This window comes from Stigmatopora argus, chromosome 8 (assembly GCF_051989625.1).
Source record: "Stigmatopora argus isolate UIUO_Sarg chromosome 8, RoL_Sarg_1.0, whole genome shotgun sequence".
Lineage (NCBI taxonomy): Eukaryota > Metazoa > Chordata > Actinopteri > Syngnathiformes > Syngnathidae > Stigmatopora > Stigmatopora argus.
Window position 1 is genome coordinate 17,318,733 of NC_135394.1, and position 22,144 is coordinate 17,340,876.

At 38.3% G+C, this 22,144-nt stretch overlaps 2 protein-coding genes and 2 long non-coding RNA genes across 12 annotated transcripts in view; 2 read left to right on the plus strand and 2 right to left on the minus strand.

The window, feature by feature from the left end:
• wwc3 (WWC family member 3) overlaps nucleotides 1-8,868 on the plus strand; it is a 31,592-nt gene extending 22,724 nt beyond the window's left edge. Inside the window, exons 14-23 of one of the 2 annotated variants that reach the window (XM_077607710.1) lie at nucleotides 537-684; nucleotides 1,533-1,607; nucleotides 2,554-2,640; nucleotides 2,718-2,913; nucleotides 2,993-3,142; nucleotides 4,664-4,726; nucleotides 4,801-4,974; nucleotides 5,041-5,403; nucleotides 6,794-6,930; nucleotides 8,233-8,868. In XM_077607710.1, the coding sequence (XP_077463836.1) occupies nucleotides 537-684; nucleotides 1,533-1,607; nucleotides 2,554-2,640; nucleotides 2,718-2,913; nucleotides 2,993-3,142; nucleotides 4,664-4,726; nucleotides 4,801-4,974; nucleotides 5,041-5,403; nucleotides 6,794-6,930; nucleotides 8,233-8,305 (1,466 nt within the window). In that variant the 3' untranslated portion in view covers nucleotides 8,306-8,868. The remainder of the gene's footprint in view (nucleotides 1-536; nucleotides 685-1,532; nucleotides 1,608-2,553; nucleotides 2,641-2,717; nucleotides 2,914-2,992; nucleotides 3,143-4,663; nucleotides 4,727-4,800; nucleotides 4,975-5,040; nucleotides 5,404-6,793; nucleotides 6,931-8,232) is intronic. The other variant, XM_077607711.1, reaches the window with a different exon arrangement.
• An 801-nt stretch (nucleotides 8,869-9,669) lies between these two features.
• Nucleotides 9,670-11,143, plus strand: LOC144078866 (uncharacterized). The gene is made up of 5 exons (XR_013301345.1): nucleotides 9,670-9,788; nucleotides 9,980-10,058; nucleotides 10,624-10,689; nucleotides 10,769-10,910; nucleotides 11,034-11,143. It is a non-coding gene; the product is annotated as an uncharacterized LOC144078866 (long non-coding RNA).
• A 46-nt stretch (nucleotides 11,144-11,189) lies between these two features.
• On the minus strand, nucleotides 11,190-12,618 carry LOC144078865 (uncharacterized). 4 transcript variants are annotated; one of them, XR_013301344.1, is made up of 6 exons: nucleotides 12,555-12,618; nucleotides 11,894-11,980; nucleotides 11,713-11,792; nucleotides 11,533-11,629; nucleotides 11,427-11,446; nucleotides 11,190-11,260 (listed from the first exon to the last, which is right to left on the minus strand). It is a non-coding gene; the product is annotated as an uncharacterized LOC144078865 (long non-coding RNA). The 4 variants fall into 4 exon arrangements; XR_013301342.1 differs by having other exon boundaries at nucleotides 11,190-11,446; XR_013301343.1 differs by having other exon boundaries at nucleotides 11,427-11,629.
• Nucleotides 12,619-14,386: 1,768 nt separating this feature from the next.
• Nucleotides 14,387-22,030, minus strand: traf3ip2l (TRAF3 interacting protein 2-like). Of its 5 annotated transcripts, none has more exons than XM_077608180.1 (10): nucleotides 21,625-22,030; nucleotides 20,587-20,674; nucleotides 19,092-19,549; nucleotides 18,144-18,180; nucleotides 17,100-17,167; nucleotides 16,900-16,997; nucleotides 16,756-16,824; nucleotides 15,651-15,767; nucleotides 15,498-15,572; nucleotides 14,387-15,432 (listed from the first exon to the last, which is right to left on the minus strand). In XM_077608180.1, exons 2-10 carry the CDS (start codon nucleotides 20,613-20,615, stop codon nucleotides 15,286-15,288), a joined length of 1,098 nt encoding a protein of 365 aa, XP_077464306.1. In that variant the 5' UTR covers nucleotides 20,616-20,674; nucleotides 21,625-22,030; the 3' UTR covers nucleotides 14,387-15,285. The 5 variants fall into 5 exon arrangements, with proteins under 5 accessions (XP_077464306.1, XP_077464303.1, XP_077464304.1 ...); XM_077608177.1 differs by having other exon boundaries at nucleotides 20,587-20,650; nucleotides 21,625-22,029; XM_077608178.1 differs by having other exon boundaries at nucleotides 20,587-20,655; nucleotides 21,625-22,029.
• Between the last annotated feature and the right edge of the window lie 114 nt (nucleotides 22,031-22,144).

A 22,144-nucleotide genomic window follows, 5' to 3' on the forward strand; every position in this document is an offset into this window, starting at 1 on the left:
TAACATTTGGTATTGATATTTATATTTTAAAGTCATAAAAAAACAAAATTCTTCATGTATTGTTAAACCATCTACTTTTTCAAAAGTAGAAGTATACATATTTGAAGCCTAAAATAAAATTAAAAACAAACACTTACCACCCCTATGGGTTTTTTTATTACAAAAAGTAATCAACAGTACACTTATGTACAATACATATAGTGAATATTTTAGAATTTCTGTATACACAGATCTCTTCATGACATTTAGGTATTTTAATTAGTTTTTCCTAGTACAACATTCTATGCGCATATTTTTTATTATAACCACATGTACATGTATATTTTATAATCACATGTACAGCTAAAATGTGCAGTCCAAAAGTGATATAATTATACTGATATTCTAAAATAATCCTCCAAAAACGGGTTGTAGCTGTCAATACACATTAGCGACACGTCTCCATCACTTGACATGCAATGTACGTAGATTCAATACAAACATCAGCGCATCCGCTAACATAGACATGTTAAAACAAGTCCTGTGTCAACATTTAGCACGCACTCACCAAGTGTCACGCGCAGGAGTGACCTTGCGCGGCAACAGCGGCAGCCGAAGCAGCCGGAGAAGCAGGAGGGTCTCGGCCGGCGTCTCCGAGGACGCGCTGGCCACCGACAGCGGCGTCTTTGAAGCCTGGGGAAGGAGGTGAGTAAGGCCACCCGTTACGCGCTAACCTTAAGGAAAGGCCCAGGCAAAGTATGGGGAAAAAAATGCAATTTATAGTCCGGAAAATACGGTTAAAAAATACATATAAGTCAAAGTCCAGCTAAAGTATGGAAAAAATGCAATTTATAGTCCGGAAAATACGGTTAAAAAATACATAAGTCGCAGTCCCAGACAATGTATGGAAAAAATGCAATTTATAGTCCGGAAAATACGGTTAAAAAATACATATATAAGTTGCAAGCCCAGGCACAGTATGGAAAAAATACAATTTATAGTCCGGAAAATACGGTTAAAAATACATACATAAGTCGCAGGCCCAGGAAAAGTATGGAAAAAATCTAATTTATAGTCCAGAAAATATGGTTAAAAAAATACATATATAAGTCGCAGGCCCAGGCAAAGTATGGGAAAAATGCGATTTATAGTACGGAAAATACAGTTAAAAAAACATAAGTCGCAGGCCCAGGCAAAGTATGTAAAAAATTTAATTTATAGTCCGGAAAATACGGTTAAAAAATACATGTATAAGTCGCAGGTCTAGGCAAAGTATGGAAAAAATGCAATTTATAGTCCGGAAAATACGGTTAAAAAATACATGTATAAGTCGCAGGTCTAGGCAAAGTATGGAAAAAATGCAATTTATAGTCCGGAAAATACGGTTCATGTTTTTACTGTTAGTTTCGAGATGTTTTTTTTATTTGTTAAATGTATGCTGTAATTGTATTTTTAAAAAGTTATCACGATAAAATGTTGGAATCATTGCCCGGACATTAAGAAAAGAACATTTTATATACTTATTTTTGATTTTTTTGTGTTTTTTGTACAAGGGCGGAGGAGTCTGAGGAAATATCCTACCTGAGGGAACAGACAAGTGAACCCACGCAAATCCAGCTGGGACTGCTGTAAGTTTTTCATTTTCATCTGCACATTTTTCACATTTTTATTTTTCATTTTAGTTCTCTTTTAGAGTGGGAGGAAAATGGAAAAAAAAACTCAATTTTGCAGTAAAATGTTGACATGTCTAAGATTCGAACACCTCAGTTTCCATATACATTCATGGGACTATTTTAAATGCTATGCTATGCTACGTTACACTAAAAGTCTCTTGGTAGTTCATTATTTAGGTATGCTAGGTAAGAGTATGGTAGGCTAGTCTATGCCATGCTATGCTATGCTACAAGTCTTTAAGTAATGATTTATTTAGGTATGCTAGGTAAGAGTATTTTTGGGCTATGCTAGGCTATGCTATAGGTCTGAGTAGTTAATTATTTAATTAAGTTATGTAAGGTTATGTTGTTTGAACGATTATGAATTTATTTAGAGTTGTTTTGGGTGTGCTATGCTACATGATTTGAGGACAGGTTAGAACAGTCTACGCTAACTTATGCTACTAAGAGAATTTATTTGTTTTAGATTGGTAGACTAGGTTAGGTTATGCTATAAATGCTCAGGTAACTTAAGGAATGATGTTATATGATTGTTTACGTTGTCATTGAACGAATTCAACTTGCATTTCAAGACATATTTCCGTAACTGTGAATCATGTAAGGATGAACATACGTACTTACTCCACAAGGTGGCGGTAAAGCATTACCTATTGCTAAATACAATTCATGTCACTTTGACACAAATTTTCCAACGAAATGCTACCAAACATATATACAAAAGAATAACGAAAAAAACGAGGACTTGCTGACTTTTCAGCTAATAATTTACAATGTGTTGTGTTTTATTATTTTTCTTTCTTGTTTTTATTGTAATTCATCCCGTCATGGTCGTTTGCCGTTCCCAGTCAAAATATTTTGCAACTCCGTCATTTTTTTCCCCCCAATTTTATTCCCGTTCCAGGTGGGAGTCCTCCTCCCAATCCCTTCGGCTGCACCTTCTCCAGCTCAAGAACCTGAGCAGGTCCCTCACCAGAGACGGCTACAAAGTGTAAGTCCCCCCCTGTCCTCCGTTCGGACTTTCCCCGAAAACACGGCCGGCTAGCAGTTTGACTTTTGCGTCCGCAGCTTCGTGAAGGTGCACCTGATCCCGGCGGACTCGGGGCGAGCCTGCGCCTTCTACTGCTGCACGGCGCTGGAGCCGCAGACGCAGGTCAGCTTCAACGAAGGCTTCCGCGTGCCCGTCCCGGAGGAGGCGCTGGCCGCCTGCGCCCTGCAGTTGTCCCTCTGCTCGCTCGGACCTCAGGCCCAGGAGGAGCTCCTGGTAGGTGGACCCAGACCAAGACCCAGACCGGGACCGGGACCCCTGGAATTTAGCGGTAAGGATGTGATTTTGCATGCAGGGTCAAGCGCAGGTGGGTCTGGCGGACTGCGAGGGGAGCGCCGAGATGGTCTACCATTGGCTGAGGGTCCAAATGTTCGGGGGGGCGGAGCCTCACAGACAGCGGCGGCATCACGACGGGACCGAAGACGAGCACGGAGCCAGAGCCACGGTAAGGATGGCGTCTTTAACATTTTGTCAAGTCATATTTTTTTTTGCTTCTCGTTTTAGTAATATTAAAAAAAATGCTTTTTAATTAGATAGAATTGAATTGAAAAGGCTTTTATTGTCATTAGCCAAGTACAATCAGGTTTAATAATAACAAATAATAACAAAAACAGGCAAATAAATAATCAATGAATCATGAATAGATAAGTAGTTCAGATGGTAGGATTTACGTTTTCATATTTTGCTTTATTGGTCTCATTTGTGTTTTTTCATGCTTTATAGTTTTAAATCAGGGGTGTCAGACCCGGTCGTGGGACGCATTAACGTCAACTAGATTTTATGTGGGCCGGACCATTTTAGATATAATATTTTGATTTTTTTTTTTAATAAATGGATTAAAAGAACTGGATTAAAAGCCCTGAATATTCCGTTTTTTTATAGATCTAAAACAATGTTTATTTGAGCTTTTTTAAAATATATTTTTAGATTTTACAAAATGATTTTTGAACTAAAAACACAAAAAAATGGATTAAAAAATGACTATTGATTCAAAAGGGGGAAAATCAAGAAATTTAATATACATCTCTACTCTTCATTTGAATTTGATCCTAAAACAGAAAGTCAGCACTCATCATTTACTTTCCCAGGCCGCACAAAATGATGCGGCGGGCCAGATTTGGCCCCCGGGCCGCCACTTTGACACATGGTTTAAATGAAAGAAAACTCATTCAGGGTCATAGATATTATTGATTTTAGTTACACTTCAATTCATAAAAATAATTTAAAATTTATTGCTTTTATATTCACCTACCTCATGAAAAAAAAATCATTCATTTAAATGTATTTAAATGAAAAATTGAAAATGTACTTATTTTATCATTTAATAAAAAGTTGATCCGTTGGTTGTGATAGAAACTTAAACATAAAACAATTTTTATAAATTAATTTGTGTAGAAATTATTTTTCAAAGAGCAAAAATAATTCTAAATATGCCATTCATTTATTGAAAAGATGATTTATTCAACAAATTATAAAAGTACAGTAATCCCTCGAATATCGCGAAATCACTACTTTGTGATTTTTTTCCTGCTAATAATTTTTTTGTTTAAATATTTTCTTCAGTGCTGCGTCCTAGTAGCAAGAGTGGCTTCCGCTTACAAGTTTTAGCGTGGATTTTCAATTTTTTGTAACTTAAAAAAAAGTTAAACATTTTTTAACTTAAAAGTTTTAATTTTTTTTTTTTTTTTTTAAGTTCATAAAAACGTGAAAATCCACGCTGAAACTCATAAGCGGAAGGCACTCTTGCTACTAGGACTCAGCACTAAGGGAAAAAAAAGTTATAATTGGGGTACCCTACATACCTTACTTTGCTATTTTTCAATTTTCCCGGCCATGTCTGGTCTACATTAAACGCGCTATTCGAGGGATTACTGTAATAATGAAAGTACATTGACGTGTTTTCCTCTTTTATTCATGAACGAACGAATACAAGTCTGAGATTTCTGTTTGTGTGTCACTGTGGCAGGAGAGCGCCCCGTCGTCTCGCGGCGACCCGGACTCCGATCGGACGCCGTCGAGGGCGCCGAAGGTCGGGTGCCGCCGACCGCCCTCCCCAGGCGCCCCCGATCCCCCCCACGTGACGTCCTTCCGTCTTCCCGGCAGGCGGAGAAGGCCACCATGACGGAGGGCCACTTTCCCGAGGCGCTTCGAGTGCGTGGCAAAGAGAGGGGCGGCGCCCGTTGGGGCCACGCGGCGCCCTTCATGCGCGGCGGCGGCGGCGGAATCGTGCGATCGCAGACCTTCTCTCCCGGGGCTCGCAGTCAATACGTCTGCCGGGTGAGTCCTCGCCGCTGGCCGAGTCGGGAAGCCCCAAACTGACAAAGGTGGGCTTCGTGGGCGCAGTTGTACCGCAGCGACAGCGACAGCTCCACGCTCCCCAAGAAGTCGCCGTTCGTGCGCAACACGCTGGAGCGCCGCACGCTGCGCTACAAGCAGCAGTCGTGCCGCTCGTCGCTGGTCGAGCGCCCCGCGCGCACCTCGCTGGACCTGGAGCTGGACCTCCAGGCCTGCCGCACGCGCCAGAGGCAGCTGGGCGAGGAGTTGGGCGCCCTACGGGAGCTCAAGTTGAGGCTGGAGGAGCCCGTCGCAGGCGCCGCCGCCGCCGCTAACGCCAACGCCGCCTCGCACCTCCACCACGGCGAGCTGCCCCATTGGGCCCTGAGAGACGAGCGCTTCCGCTGCCTGCTCAGGGAGGCCCACAGACAGGTTAGAACGTCTACTTGATTTCACGTGGGCCGGACCATTTTAGATATAATATTTAGATTTTTTTTTAATAAATGGATTAAAAGAACTGGATTAAAAACCCTGAATATTTAGTTTTTATAGATCTAAAACAATGTTTATTTTAGCTTTTTTTATATATATTTTTAGATTTTACAAAATGATTTTTGAACTAAAAACACAGAAAAAATGGATTAAAAAATGACAATCATTGATTTAAAAGGGGGAAAATCGGGAAATTTAATATACATCTATACCAGGGTGTCAGACTTGGGTTGGTTTGCAGGCCGCTTTAACGTCAACTTGATTTCACGTGGGCCAGACCATTTTAGATATAATATTTAGATTTTTTAAATGGATTAAAAGCCCTGAATATTCCGTTTTTATAGATCTAAAACAATGTTTATTTTAGCTTTTAAAAAAATATATTTTTAGATTTTACAAAATGATTTTTTAACTAAAAACACAGAAAAAAATGGATTAAAAAATGACAATTATTGATTTAAAAGGGGGAAAATCCGGAAATGTAATATACATCGGACCATTATAGATATAATAAATGGATTAAAATAACTGGATTAAAGGCCCTGAATATTCCGTTTTTTATAGATCTAAAACAATGTTTATTTTAGCTTTTTTTATATATGTATTTAGATTTTACAAAAGGATTTTTGAACTAAAAACAGAAAAAATGGATTAAAAAATGAAAATGATTGATTTAAAAGGGGGAAAATCAGGAAATTGAACATACATCTCTACTCTTCATTTGAATTTGATCCTAAAACAGAAAATCGGCACTAATCATTTACTTTCCCGGGCCACACAAAATGATGTGGTGGGCCAGATTTGGCCCCCGGGCCACCACTTTGACACATGTGGGTTAGAATGACGCCAAGCGGCGGACTCAAACGTCCTGACCGTCGAGCGTTTTGTAGCTCCTTCATTCTGTACGTACATGGTCAAATTCTTTATTTTTTTTTTCCAACAACGGCGCCGCAAAACCAGACGTTAGCATTAGCTAGCATCGTTGTCCCGGTTAATGCCAATTTTCAAATGATAAACTATTAGATTTTCAATCAACAAGTCCCATTTGTAAATATTCGATTATTAGCAATCAATGCATTTTCAACTTCATGTTTTCAGGAGCCATTTTCAATGTTGTATTCTATGATAAAACCACTGAGAAGTTGTCTAAATATGCTTTTTCGATGGAGGCACATCAATATTTTTGTGATGTGCAATTTCAATAGTTATGGATCTGAGTCCCGATTGTTTATTTATTTTTTTAATCTCGCTTCTGTCATTTCATGGGTGTGTAAAAGTGGCATGCATTATCTACATTTATGTCACTTAGCTTGACCTTGTGTTTGTGCAGGCGGGGCAAAGCGAGCGCGAGCAACGTCAGGAGGAAGAAGTGGGCAGGCGGCTGCGCAAGGCGTCCAAAGAGCTTCTGCACTTGAGGGGGCACGGCCACGGCGGCCACAAGGAACCCCTTCCCGTTCACACCTTCAGGTTAATTTCAATTCATTTCCACTGACATTGTCGTAATGGCTCTGACGTCTAGTGAGGGCAGGTTAGCATTTCTTTGATTTTTAAAGAAAGATGTCAAAAGGTACACTGTAACGTTACTCTTCCTAACATATCCTACCAGTCCTCCACTTTTTTTTTGCGGCTACCGCTAAATATTTAAGGATAGTACAGTAATCTCTGGAATTCTGCGGGTAATGTAGACCAGAAATGGCCGTGATAATCGAAAAATCGCAAACTAGGGTCACCCCTATTATCATTTTTTTATATATAATTTATATATATATTTTTTCTTCTGTAGCAAGAGTGACTTCTGCTTACGAGTTTCAGAGTGAAGTTTCAATTTTTTATTAACTTTTAAAAAATGTAAAAAAAAATATTTTTGGGGGATAATTAATAGCAGAAAAAAAACGCTAAAAAAGTGAATTTATGAAAGTGAAGTTGCGATAATCAAGGGAAGACTAATTCCACATTTTATCAAATGTTTTTGACGTAGCGTACACTCTATATTGCACTTGCTAACGTATTGTAGCGTAGCGGTACTGTCTGAGGCAGACTGTAGATTTTTGTTGGCCTTTTTTGTAAACATTTTAAAGATTAGTATTGACATTAATTATTAAATGTTTTTGACATACATTACACTTGCTAACGTATCCTAGCATTACTGTCCGAGGCATACTGTACATTTTTTTATAGGCCTACCCGTATACGTTTTACAGGCTAGTACATATTACCGAGAAAAAAATCCGCGACAGAGGGCGCCAAAGTCGAACCGCGAAAAAGCGAGGGAACACTGTATTTACAGTCTTTTACATTTAATCGGCATAAATGATTACAATTACCGGTATTTTAGTTTTAGAATAAAAATCGGAATATTTTTTTTTTCCTTTTTAATGTTTTATCCATTTTTTTTAATGCAAATTTGAATCTTTTTTTACATTTTTTGTAATGCAAATCATAAGAGATTTTTTTTTTCCTTTTCATGTTTTATCTATTTTTTTAATACAAATTTGAATCATTTTTTTACATTTTTTTGTAATGCAAATCATAAGAGAAAATTAAGTTTTTTCCTTTTTAATGTTTTATCTATTTTTTAATGCAAATTTGAATCTTTTTTTACATTTTTTTGCAATGCAAATCATAAGGGAGAAAATTTAGTTTTTTCCTTTTTAATGCAAATTTGAATTAATGAACTGAATAACTAAATCCTTTTTTTTAAATTAAAATTTGAACAAATTAACCGATTAATTGAATCTTTTTTTTTGTTGGTTTTTTTTTGGTCCACAGAGAGAAAATGGCTTTCTTCACCAGACCAAGGTTCAACCTCCACGTACCTCCATTACCGGCCGACGACGTGTGACCCCGGCACCCCCCAAAACCCGCGTCGCACGACATGAAGTATTTGTGCTCTTTTCTATTTTTTTTTTTCCTCCCCGCAAAAAGGAAGTCACGAGGCGTTTGTGTACCATGAAGAATCCGTAAAAAAACAAAACAAAAATCTTCCGTTTCCAGACGGGAACAAAAAAAACAACAACAAAAACACTAAAGCGACTCTCACTGTACTGTAACTTATTTTTATAGTACTTTTTTTTTTCCTTGAAGGAAATTTCAGCCAAAAAACAAAAACAAAAACAATCTTCCGACAAAAGCCGCTTCCCGCTTCTTCTTTTTTTTAAAGTCTATTTTGTAGCTTCGGAACAAATAGCACTTGAGTATTTGTATTTGTAAACGCAATGTATGTACATCCAATGTCACTTTGTAATCCACTTTTATGACAAATGTCCTTTTTTTGTTATTAAGAATTAATATTATCTCATGTATAAGGATGAAACACTGTATTCTGGTAGTTTTTTTTTTTCTAATGATATCTGTATGAGCATCTGCAGTGTTACCTCTTTTGTGAAAATAAAACTATTAAAGCACTTTCTTTTGGCAGGCGTGTCAACTTGACCCCATTAGCTTAGACCACTTTAAGATTAAATGAGACTTTTAAAGAAAGGAATTTTTCAACCACTTACACATACACATATAAAATCTAAATGTAATCCCTGCGTGCACCTTACAAACTAAGGAGAGTGATTTGAAATGTGTAATGAAGAAAGTGTTCGCCTGTCCTGTAAATCTGTAAACTTCATACATGAAACATACATACACATACAATACATACTGAAAATTGATGGAGTTGCTGCTGTTTTCAGTCTGTCTCAGTGATGCGGCTTGTCTTCTACTCTGATGGAAAGAGTGCGCCCCCTTAGCGGATAATCCATGAATTGCAGCGAATTAAAAATATTAATTCCATGTCTTTTATGCATTTTTTTTCCACTTTCAAATGATCCTGCGGGCCTGATCGAACCTCCTTGGGGGCCGGTTCCGGCCCGCGGGCCGTATGTTTGACACCCCTGGCTTTAGCCAAATGAATCCCAATTGAAAAAGCATATCCAAGTATGTAACCTTAGAAGTCAAAAACAAACACTGAAGTGCATGTCACCGCAATGTTCATAATGTGCAATATTGTATCTTAAAGTATTAAAGCCCAACCAAAAAGTATTTACAGTACGTTATTATGAAAACAATGTATTTGTTTTGAAGTATTAATGCCCAACCTAAAAGTATTTGCACCCCCAGCCCCCTGACCACTCTATGATGAAAACGATCTCTTTTTTTTTGTGTCTATGTGTAATAGGCGTGGCCGAGGCGTGGCTGACGTCAGAGTTCAAAAGACCATTTTTCAAAATGGCGGATGAGCCGGAGGCTGGGCGCGTTGGACTGCTGAGCTGCTCACAATTGACGATTTCCCGAAGAAAGAGCCGACAAACTTCTTCCAGGACAATGCAGCGCGTTCGGTACTTTGTCTTTTGGGGATTTCGTAGCCCCAGTTCTCATTTCAAGAGTGCTTTTTGACGGGAACGTGCTTCATTGGCGTGATGTAGCCCCGACGTGGATGCTAACACAAATGTTTGTTAGCAAGTTGGCTACATTGCGTCACCTATTGCTCTCAATGTTTAAAAAGAAACCCTTCCATTGTGTGTTTCAGTCCCTCAACGAGGACAGACTGCTGGGAAACATCAAGAATGTGGCCATAACGGCCAAAAAAGGAGCAGTTTGTCGGCAAAGTGAGTCTTTTTTTAATAGCTTCTAATTTCTCTACCCGTGTAATTGGATTGGATAACTTTATTTATTCATCCCGTATTCGGGAAATTTTGTTGTCACAGTAATGTTTAGATATCAGTGACCAGTGTTCACGGCTTTCCTAAATTAGCTTGTTTAGCATCATGATACACTTTAATTTTGAATGAAGACACTTTAACTGGGTTGGCGTTGATTTTTAATAGCAAGTTCCTGTGTGGGTACCTCACACTCACACTAGTGCCATCAAGTGGAGGTGTAAGGAATAAACAGTACACTTCTAGAATACGTATATACCTTTGCCCTTCCCTTTCCTAAAGGAAGACTTCAGGGCTTGGACCTTTTGATTTTTTATTGTGGTTTTGACAAAACCTAAGCGAGACATTCATTCAACCGTAGCGCAGGGGTCATTTTTGACTCGTTTAAACAACCATTTTTCTTCCGTCTAAGAGCTTTGTGAGACGTATTTTATTTTTTTGATTGAATGGGAGTCATTTGTGCATCAAAATGGTTAAATAAGCAATGACATAATCATGCTGTGGTGTTTTGCAGAGGTTTAAAGCCACGGAGATGGTGGAAGCTGTCCAAATCTACAAGACCAAAGAAGTCGTGGATGACGTAAGACCTGTTTTTCAGGTTATTTGATTTATTATTTTCATGTCGTGTACTAAAAATACTGTTTTTTGCTTCTCTTCAGGGTCCACTCAAGTTTACCAAATCAACGCTAAAGAAAGGTGACTTTGGAGCGTGGCACAGCCTTTGACACCAACATCTTGAGGGCCCCTATCCAGTATATCTCCCACCACATCTGAAAAGAGAGATGAGTCCTTCTGATGTTGGTAAAACCTAACTTAGTGTTATTGTTTTTTGGTCAAATCTTTTGACCTAACTGGCCCCCAGTCTATTTTTTTTTTAATGTTGGACTTAGTCTATTGTGCTTTGACCCTCTTTTTTCTCCCCAGAATTCCATCCAGTGCCAAGAAGAGAATCATCACCTCATCTTTAAATGCTGGAAGACCTGTGAACTTCTCAATTACCCCATTTTGTGGGAAAATAAAACCTTTGAAATATACTCATGTATTTTTCTTCATAGAACTAGCAAATGAATGCAAGCAACATGACATTTTATAATTTTTATTCAAAGAAATACATTTGCACACTTAGGATCACATTGATTGGTGTTCTCCACCTGTAGACAAAAGCAACATTTAGAATAAACACCAAAAATTAAAGGAAAAAAAAGACCATTGAGGGTCTTGGGTCTTTTTTCTCCAAGTGTTTTAACAAAGACAAATGACACTCAAATCTCTTTTATTGAAATTTCTGATTGAAAAAAAAAAAGAAATCCTCCTCACCTTAGGGATCGGGACATCACCTATAAAATAAGAAGGGGGTTAGTAAATTGCAACTTTAGTCAATAAAATAATGTGAGATTGGAATGTTTTGACTTGGATACATTACAATATAACCCGGAAATAAGCTGCTTCCGGTAGCCAGCGCTATCGCATTTCGATCTTAATCCATATGCGTCTGACGAAATAGTCCGTGCTTTGTGTGTCTAAAATACAGAAATAGCACTCGTTACTGAAACTGCGGCGTAAGAAACGATGCGCCAAATAGGCGTGAAAATACGGTATTAACCTCAGAGACGATGCATCATCTTCAAGTGGGCAACCTGGGAAGATCACCTGGTCCTCCAGGGTCTGGACATCACCATGGACCTGGTGCATGCAAAAAAATTGAGCAAAAGTTATCATATACAGAGACTGGAGATTCAACAGATGTGTTTAGGTGTTTTTTTTCGGGGGGTAATTAGTATTACCTTGATACCTTGGCCCAGTCTCCTCTCCCCTCAAGGGTGTGCATGGTTCTGGACACACGGGAATAGCTGCATCTTGATTGAACCAAGCTATTTGGGAAGTGCAAACAATTATTACAGGAAAGAGAAATCTTCAAGTAAATGATCAAGATAAAGAATGAAAATAAGTTAGTGAATGCTCGGTGCTAATTTCCCCTTTCCAGACAAAGCGATTCAATATACAGACTGATGTTAAAAGCTAGGAGGAAGTCGGCTTGACATTTTGTGTATAAATGATTTTTGTTTTAAAACAGAATTACAAATTGGAAAAGGGCGTTTAGCAATCGCAGTGAAAACTATCATTACATTCAACACACCTTCACCTGGCAAACTGACAAACGTTGATATCTCGGCTTTGTTTGATCAAATGAAGTCTTCCCCCACGACTCAATAATGGAGAGAATACGGACAAAATACTTTTGAAGTCAAATGTCGTGAGGCTAATGCTAAGCTAGCTAGTGACATGCCAAGGAGGCCATACTTCAAATGTCGACGGTGTGTTCGACCTGGCAATAAACTAACAGATTTGTTGGCGTTTTGGCTCAATTGATTCCTAAAAAAAAATCTCCCGGTAGGGTGTTAAAAATGCACATAGGCCAGTAAATTGCTCTAGTCTAGGGCTTACCTCGTTTGGGTGCTAACCGTTCGACCGACGGCATGAAAATGGCTGTTCCCAAAGGGCGCGATGCTGCGCATGCGCATAATTTACGCACCTGCGTCACCAATGGGCGTAACCACGCCCATAGGAGGTGATTTGACCTCCCGACTCAATGACCATGTTTGGAAGATGACGTACTATAGTCGCCATTTTTGTAGTCTTGATGCTGTAAAAGAGTGTGCTCGTTTTTTTTAACATATAAAAAGCCTTACTTTGCATGGTCATTTTTAAAAAAATAAAAAGCCTTACTATACATGGTCATTTTTTTAAAGAAAAAAGCCTTACTATACATGGTCATTTTTTACAAATTAAAAAGCCTTACTATATACTATGTCGTATTTTAAGAAAAAAACCTTACTATACTATGTCGTTTTTTTTTTTTTAAGAAAAAAAGCCTTACTATATACACTATGTCGTTTTTTAGGAAAAAAAACCTTACTATGCTATGTCGTTTTTTAGGAAAAAAGCCTTACTATACTATGTCGTTTTTTAAGAAAAAAAGCCTTACTATACTATGTCGTTTTTTAAAGAAAAAAAGCCTTACTATACTATGTCGTTTTTACGAAAAAAAAGCCTTAATATACTATGTCGTTTTTTTAAGAAAAAGCCTTACTATACTATGTCGTTTTTTAAGAAAAAAAGCCTTACTATACTATGTCGTTTTTTAAAGAAAAAAAGCCTTACTATACTATGTCGTTTTTACGAAAAAAAACCTTACTATACTATGTCGTTTTTTTAAGAAAAAGCCTTACTATACTATGTCGTTTTTTAAGAAAAAAAGCCTTACTATACTATGTCGTTTTTTAAAGAATAAAAGCCTTACTATATACATACCTGTCAACCTGGGCCAATTCCTCCCCGTATTAATGATTGGAATTCCCCGTATTAAGCAATAGAAAACCGTACAAATGCAACGCGGCACATATTTACTCACATAGGGTGCACGTAAAAGTGTTATGGTCGCGCCGCGTTGTCGTGACGCGACCGTGAATGTATTCGGACCCAAGCGCTATGACTCATAGCTGCTTAAATAACGAAACAGGAAATGATTTAATCATTTCCTGTTTCGTGTGAAAGGGGAATGCGTATGCGCATATCATGCTTAAAGCATGACAATATTAGCAGTTGACGATGACGTTTTCGTCTGCTACCAGTGACCGAGACGATCCGGATTAGAGCCGAACCCACTACTGATCGCTCTACTAGTTGAGCTAAGTTCCCAACCCACCACCTTACTATGCCATGGACCGACTAACTATTTTCCTGTTTTACCTTAGGAGTCACAAATTGGAGGACATGGGAATCAATCCTACGACCTTTAGCATGGTAAGCTGGTACTCTACTTGTATAGGTACCTATGTCGTCTTCTATTTAAAAGAGGACTTATGTTCCTGTCGTACCTATGTTTTTTTTTTGTTGAAAAACAACTACATAGGAACTGTCGTTTTCCCCCCCAAAAAACGACATAGGTACCTATGACATTTTTTCCAAAAGAAAAGGACATAGGTACCAATGTTGGTTTTTTTATAGAAAAAAACGACATAGAAACATAAGTCTTTTTTTAAATAGAAAACGACATAGGTACCTATGTCGTTTTTTTTTGGGGGGGGGGGGACAAGTGCTCAACCCACCACCCTACTATGGTGGACCGACTAACTATTTTCCCTTTTCAGCTGTTTTTTTATCAGGACTTCGGGTTCCAAAGTAAGGTTTCAAACTCGGTTAAGGATTGTTTGCAATTGCCGTGAAAGAGTTGCTGCTGTCATTTGAATGAAAAATCAAGATGAAGGACACCACCATGAATTTCACATTCCTTTTTTTAATGAAAATAAAATGTTGGTCCCTAAAAAGTTGGTGCTATTCCATTCAAGACTTCGATAAAAGGGGCAAATGTCTTTTCATTTATAAGTCGAAGAAATGTCCAACGTTGAGACAATTGTGTTTTTCCGTGGCTTGTGAAACCAGCGTGTTGCAAAACTGGAACCAATTTCTTCCATGGTCAACTGGCTAGCTACCGTTAGCTTCTCCCAGCAGTACTCGGACAATTCGCCGAAAGACGTTTCGCCGACGGACAGTTCGCCGACGGACGTTTCGCCGAATGGACCTTTCGCCGAAAAAATTAAAATGTTTTATTTAATATTTTATTAAACAAATAAAAGTGGGGATGTTTCTCATTGTGTTGTTTTTTATGCCGATGTCGAAAAACATATACACACACGATCCGGGGGCGGGGTGAGCGCGCGAATCCCGTTTCGGCAAAACGTCCGCTCGGCGAAACGTCCGTTCGGCGAACTGTCCATCGGTGAATCGTCCGGTCACGTCTCCCAGCTATCGCTAGCCTCTGCTAGCTATCTCTAGCCTCTGCTAGCTATTGCTAGCCTCTGCTAGCTAGCAGCTTCCACAAGATGCTTCTGCTATTTAGTTTTAGTTCTTAAAACTTGTAGCTAGCTTTGGCCATATTCTTGAGCCCTAATGGCTACCTAGTCATCCAGTTTCTGCTACCTCTAAACCACGTGGCTGCGACCCCCCAATTATCAGCAACACCCCGACCTCACAAGCCCCGGACTCTCACATTCTCCGTCGCGACATCCTCAGCGAACCCGGCGGAATTTTCTCACCCGACATGGCCCGTATTTCCGGGTGGCAAAAGCGTCCAAAGAAAAAGATGGACGCCACCCGGAAGTGCGGTGGATGAAGCTCATATGGGGATGGACACGATGGTGGGCAGTTCGCCGATGGGCGGCGGGTTGTACTTCTCCACCCTCATGAGCCGCCGCAGGATGTCGTCGCGGTCGCGCGGCCAACCGTAAACGTGGGTGTTCAATAGCCAGTTTGGAACATGACACTGCCAAAGAAAAGTGATTTTTTTTTTTTTTTTTTTTGCAAAATCCTGACGGTCGTCTTTGGTACCTTTTTAGCGCCCGGGAAGAGGATGGGAATGAATCGGAAATTCTTGCTCCCGTTCTGGATGAACTCGTTCTGGAGCTGAAAGGAATGAAGATGGCGTGAAAAGGTGAAAAGATTTGGGGATGAAAAAGACGTTTAAAAGCGGTGAAATGGCACCTGCTTGTGGATGTAGATGGTATTGCAGGTCCTCTCGTCGTTTTCAGGGCTGACGTGCGAGGCGGTCACCGTCTCGTGGTATTTGGGGCTGATGATGATGATGATCAGGTATTCTTTCTGCGGAGGTGGGTGTCAAAGTTAAGGTCCGGGGGACGTGTTGGGCCCCCGCCAAAGTAAAGTGCGAGTTTCTGGAGTTTTCAAGTTTTTGGTTTATTTAAAAAGAACTAAGTAAAATGAGAATACTGTTTTTTTTCTTTATGATTGACTTGTTATGCTTTAAAAAAAGTTTTTAAAATAAAAAAGTTAGTTTAAAATTAAACAGTTCATGTTTTATTTCTAAAAAATAATTTGAGGGAGCCAAGATTTTAAATAGATCAAATAAAATGGAAAAACAAATATAAAAAGATGTGGTTGAAGATTTTCTTTAGAAATAATTAAAAAAATAAATTAAAGACATTGGGTACTATTTTCAGATGTTTTATTTTTAATTAAAAAAAATACTTCTATTTGATGTTTTTCCTATTTCTGTAAATACATTTTATATAGAAGAGATTTAAAAAGAACAGATTTTTTTTAAATGATTGACTTTCTACGCTTTTTTGTAAATATTTTTTTAAATAAGAGTCAAACTTAAAAATAGGACGGTTAAGTTTTATTTCTTAAAAATAATTTAAGAGAGCTAGATTTTAAATAAATGAAATAAATTCCAAAACAAATACAAAAAAGTGGTTGAACTTTTTCTTTAGAAATAATTTATAAAGATTGGGTACTATTTTCAGATGGGTTTTTTTTTATTAAAATCAAAACCTATATATTTGATGGTTTCCCCATTTCTGTAAATAAATTCTATATAAAAGAGTAAAGACACCCCCCAAAAAAAGAATATTTACACTTGAAAATTTTGAATAATAAATAAATAAAAACATTAACGTTTTCCCTTCCTCTCAATAAACATTAAAAAAACTAAATAAAGAGAATATTTGCAATTAAAAGGCTCAAAAGAATAAATTTGGACAATACTGCGGTCAACAAACAATCAAAACAACTTTTGATTACTTTGATGGTGACAATTAGTCATTTCAAAATAAAAGCGGTGACTTTTTACCTCGCTGAGGTAGCGCTCCATGAAGTCAATCTTACTGATGCTGCGAAACTGCTGCTCAAAGAGGTCGATCTGAAACATCAATATCCTTTTATTACATATTATTATATTATTATTATACATTCTAATACTCATCCATTGTCTTACATGCGTGTCAAAACCGTTGTGTCGAAGCAACGCCACAAATTGGATGATTTCGTTGACGTGAGCGTCGTCATCCGCCTCGTACGTGACGAACACCCGCCCTGTAAAAAAATTAAAATAATCATTTTTTTTTCATAAAAGGCAACAACAACAACAACAAAAAAAGCATTGCGTCCGTCCAAGTGAATATTTTGAGCGCTCACTTTGCTCCAGGGACAAGGACATGCTAGGTCTGGATGACATCTTCTCAACTGGGACTGCGCTTCGGCCCCTGATGGAAACAAAAAATACATTTGAAACATACTGAACATTTTTTATTACATGCGGGAAAATGTGCTACACGCTAATGGCTAAAGCGGCTAGCATGGGGTATTAGCTTAGCGGTGAAAGATGCTAGCATAGGATACGACAAGGGTGTCAAACTCAGGTTGGTTCACGGGCCTCATTAACGTCAACTCCATTTCATGTGGGACGGACCATTTTAGATAGAATATTTAGATTTTTTTGTAAATTTTTTAAATTAGATTATAAGAACTGGATCAAAAGCCCTAAATAGTCCGTTTTTATAGATCTAAAACAATGTTTATTTGAGCTTTTTTTCTTCTTCGTAATGGAAAATTTCTTTTAATCATGTTTTTTATTTCAAATAGAAACAAAATGTATTTTTTAATTATGTTCAATAATAAAGTGGAAAACGGAAAATATATATTTATTTTATATCTAAATATTCCGTTTTTTATAGATATAAAACTGTTTATTTGAACTTTTTTTCTTAGTAAGGAAAACATATTTTAATTATTTGTTTCTCATTTCAAAAGGGAACTATATATGTTTATATTATGTTTAATAAAGTGAAAAATAGAAAATATTTTATATATTTATTTTTAGATTTTCCCATATGCTTTTTGAACTACAAACACAAATAGAAAAAAAATGGATTCAAAAGATTTTTATATTCTCCAAAATGCTTTTTGAACTCAAAACACAAAAAGAAAAAAAATGGATTAAAAATTGCAACTATTGATTTAAAAAGGGGAAAATCAGGAAATATAATAAACTACATCTATACTCTTCATTTGAATTTGATTCTAAAACAGAAAGCCGGCACTCATGATTTACTTTCTTGGGCCGCACAAAATGATGCGGCGGGCCAGATTTGGCCCCCGGGCCGCCACTTTAACACCCATGGGATACGAGTTTAGCGGCTAATTCGCCACGATGTTGGGAGAAATATTTGGGGAACTTACGAGGGAGGGAATCGGCCCCAAGGAGGTCTGCAGTCGCCTGCGGAAAAAAACAAAAATAAAATCAGATTTTTATCATTGTTATAGCGCACACAAAAAAACTAGCGGTGTAGCATAGCGAGCTGGCTCTGAGATTTTTTTTTTTATATCAAATCGCATCCTGGGACAGCCACGTTTCATTATTTATTTGACGAGGTAGGAAATTTTTTGTCGCGGTCTACAATTTTTATGGCTACTTTAAATCTCACAATTCCAATAATTCATTCAATTCAAATCGATCGAAATGAAAAACATTTCAGATACGCCATTTTGTTTAAAATATTTTTTTCCAAAATGAAATGATCTGAAAAATCTGCAAAAATTTGGTAAAACGATCGAAATGAAAAACATTTCAAATACGCCATTTTGTTTAAAATATTTTTTCAAAATGAAATGATCTGCAAAAAATATCAAGGTCGTTAGTCGCTAGTTAAGGCTTAGGTTAGCCTAACTGAGGCTAAGCTAGCAAAAATCTCCATCACATTGGACATCTATAAAAGTCAATTTGTTGACAAGAACGTGCTAGCTAGTAAAAGTTGACAAAATGACAGAACGGCAAAAAGAGCCTTAGCCTATGGCTAGCATGCTAGCAAAGTGGAAAAAAACTGCACTGTTAGATTTTTTAGTGGGCGGGGCCAATGCAACAAAGGAAAAAAAAAACACCAATTAAAATGTAATTTTCTTATTAAAACTTTTCTGAATGGATTTTTTGTCCATAATATGCCATGCTAACCACTTAATCGCTAATTGTGGCATTTCACAAACATTGACGGCACTAGACGTCCAATCCATTTGAAGTGGGAGGGGTGGCGCCACCCTCCCACTTCAAATGAATTGGACGTCTACTCGGGATAAAACCGGTGAGAACACATTTGACTTGGATGCTTTCGACAAACCCTAGCGGACACTCACAGTATTGCGGGGCTTGGTCTCGAACCCACGGCACCTTGGCGCCCCCTCTGGGCCAGTAGAGAGGCGGAGTACCGCAGCACGGGGCGACGGGCTCGGAACGGAGCGAGCACGGCGGCTCCAAGCTCAAGTCGCCTTCCGAGCGGAAGGCGCCGCCGGCGCCGCAGCGGCAGGGCTCTTCGGCACCCCCCGAGCATCCGGAGGGCTCGCCGGAGAGGTCCGACGGCGGCCAGCCGCCGTCCGCCAGGCTGGGGAACGGCGCGGGGGGGTAGCAGCCCGTGTCGGGGGAGGAGCCAGAAGAGACGGAGCGCTCGTAAAAGGGGGGAGAGTCCGGTTCGGGGGCGGCGCTGGCGCTGGCGCTGGCGCTCATGGTCTCATCGTCTTCTTGGGGCGTGTTGGGGTTGATCGGGAAGCCAGGGGACGTCGTCGGGTTCGAGTCCGGTGCGCTTCCGTTTAGAGAGCTTTGCACACAAGGCATAACATTTATTATTTATGATGTATTGATTTTTATTTATTTGTTTGCCATTGTTATTTGTGCATTCCACTACTTCTTCATGTTGTTGACTACTTATTATGTTGACCTATTTCTTGATTATTTATTTATTAGTAATTGTTATTTATTTGTTTGTTTTTGTTGTTATTGGTGCACTTGTTGGTAAAGCTTAAAATCTCATGATACTTGAATAGTATAGACAATAAAAGCATTCAATTCAATTGTCAATGGAAAGGTACCGCAATATAAAGTGGAATTCAATGCAATGCATTTCAATTCAATGCATTTCAATTCATTACAATTCATTTCAATTCCATTCATTTCAATTCCATTCATTTCAATTCCATTCATTTCAATTCCATTCATTTCAATTCCATTCATTTCAATTCCATTCATTTCAATTCCATTCATTTCAATTCCATTCATTTCAATTCCATTCATTTCAATTCCATTCATTTCAATTCCATTCATTTCAATTCCATTCATTTCAATTATATTCAATTCATTTCAATTCCATTCATTTCAATTATATTCAATTCATTTCAATTCAATAGATTTCAATTCCATTCATTTCAATTCAATAGATTTCAATTCCATTCATTTCAATTCCATTCATTTCAATTTATTTCAATTCAATTTATTTCAATTCAATTTATTTCAATTCAATTGATTTCAATTCGATTGATTTCAATTCATTTCAATTGATTTCAATTGATTCCATTTCAATTGATTCCATTTCAATTCAATTCATTTGAATTGAAATGAATTCGTTTTAATTCAATTCATGCCCATTCCTTTCAATTGATTTCAATTCAATTCATGCCAATTCCTTTCAATTGATTTCAATTCAATTCGCCACAGAAACCTACCACAATATAAACTGAAATTCAAATCCATTTAAAACGGGGAAGTTACAACTTTTAGGCTGAAATTGAATGAACCCAACTTTTGTCAATTAAAAGTGAAAGCGGCGAATCAAATGGAAATTCCATCAGCGCGACTCACCTATTGAGAGTTTGGCAAGCTGGTAGCATCCTTCAACCCTTTCGCATCCATGTGTCTTCTTACACTGCACTAGGACACACAACAGAACCTGTCAGATGATTTGGGGTCATTGAATTACACATTGGATTGGACGTCTATGGCCGTCAATGGCAGGTTGTTCTGAACCCAGTTGCCTGGACGTGTCATATCTCGAAAAACTCGTCCATCCACCAAGAAAACGTCTTGGTGTATTTCGAGATGACACACTTGGCTCAAGTGTGGCATCGCTTATAAAACTAACACTTCAAGGTGTTGGAATGGAATTACACAAGTCATCATTAACCTCAATAACAATACTTTTAGTTCTTTCTCGTTTAAACTTTCCTTCAATGACATTTAAAATGACATTTGCGGTTAAGTAGGTGGCCTCAATTGTCACGTTTTTGCTTGCATTTTCCCTTCGTAAAATAGCTTAACGCGTCCTGGTGGTTTCTTGATTAAAACTATAAAAGTTGGCTTTTCCACTTATTTTGAGTTATTTTAACTCATTTTATACGCGCGGAACAAGCTAAATGATGACTTAAAACACACAAAACATGTTATATCGTCCTTCCAGCCCGTGTTTTTGTTGAGAATCCTTACCGGGGACACACGAACGCTACTAGCCGGAAAACGAACTCGTTCGGCGGATACTATAAAGAAGACGCTCACGGTCGTGTTTTTCCTCATATTTTAAGTGTTTTAACCCAACCAAAACGCGCAGAGCAAGCTAAACGATGACTTAAAACACACATAACATGTTTTATCATCCTTCCAGACCTTGTTTGTGTTACGAATCATTACCGGGGACACCCAAACGCACCTAGCCGGAAATCGAGCTCGCTCGGCGGATACTATCAAGAAGACGCTCCGAAGCGTCGTTCCGTTTTTTTCCACTCTTATTTTACGTGTTTTTAACCCGTGTTAAACGCGCGGAACAGGGTTGAAAGATGAATTAAAATACATGGAAAAAAACGTTTTATCGTCTTTCCAGCCCGTGTTTGTGTTGCGAATTCTTACCGGGGACAGCCAACGCTCCTGGCCGGAAAAGGAGCTCGCTCAGCGGCTACGAAGAAGAAGAAGACGCTCCGAATCGTGGTTCCTCGTCTCTGGTTGACATGGGAGATGTTTGCTGATAACTTGACTTGTCTTTCTTTGGTGTGCGTTGGCTGTCGTCAACTCAAAAGTCGTGTGTTTTTTGGATTTCAGTCTGGTAACGCCTGCCACTCACGCATTGTCTGAGGTTTACACAACACGTGGACCGGAACAGGTGCTTAAAAGAAGAAGAAAAAAAGAATTAGCGGTGATGCAACCTGTTTTAATAAACCTGACACATTAAAAGGATCTATTTTTAATGAGCTTGTATTGTGTATATAATACCTCGAGAGTTGCCGCTGTTAGGACTGGACGATGTTGAAAATCGATTTCAATTTATATGGCTTTTTTTTAACTTTACTTTGAAATTTAACTGTTCATTTGTTTTTTTTCCAGTCGCATAAAACACACAAAAGTTGTAATTAGCATATTTTTAGTTTGCAAA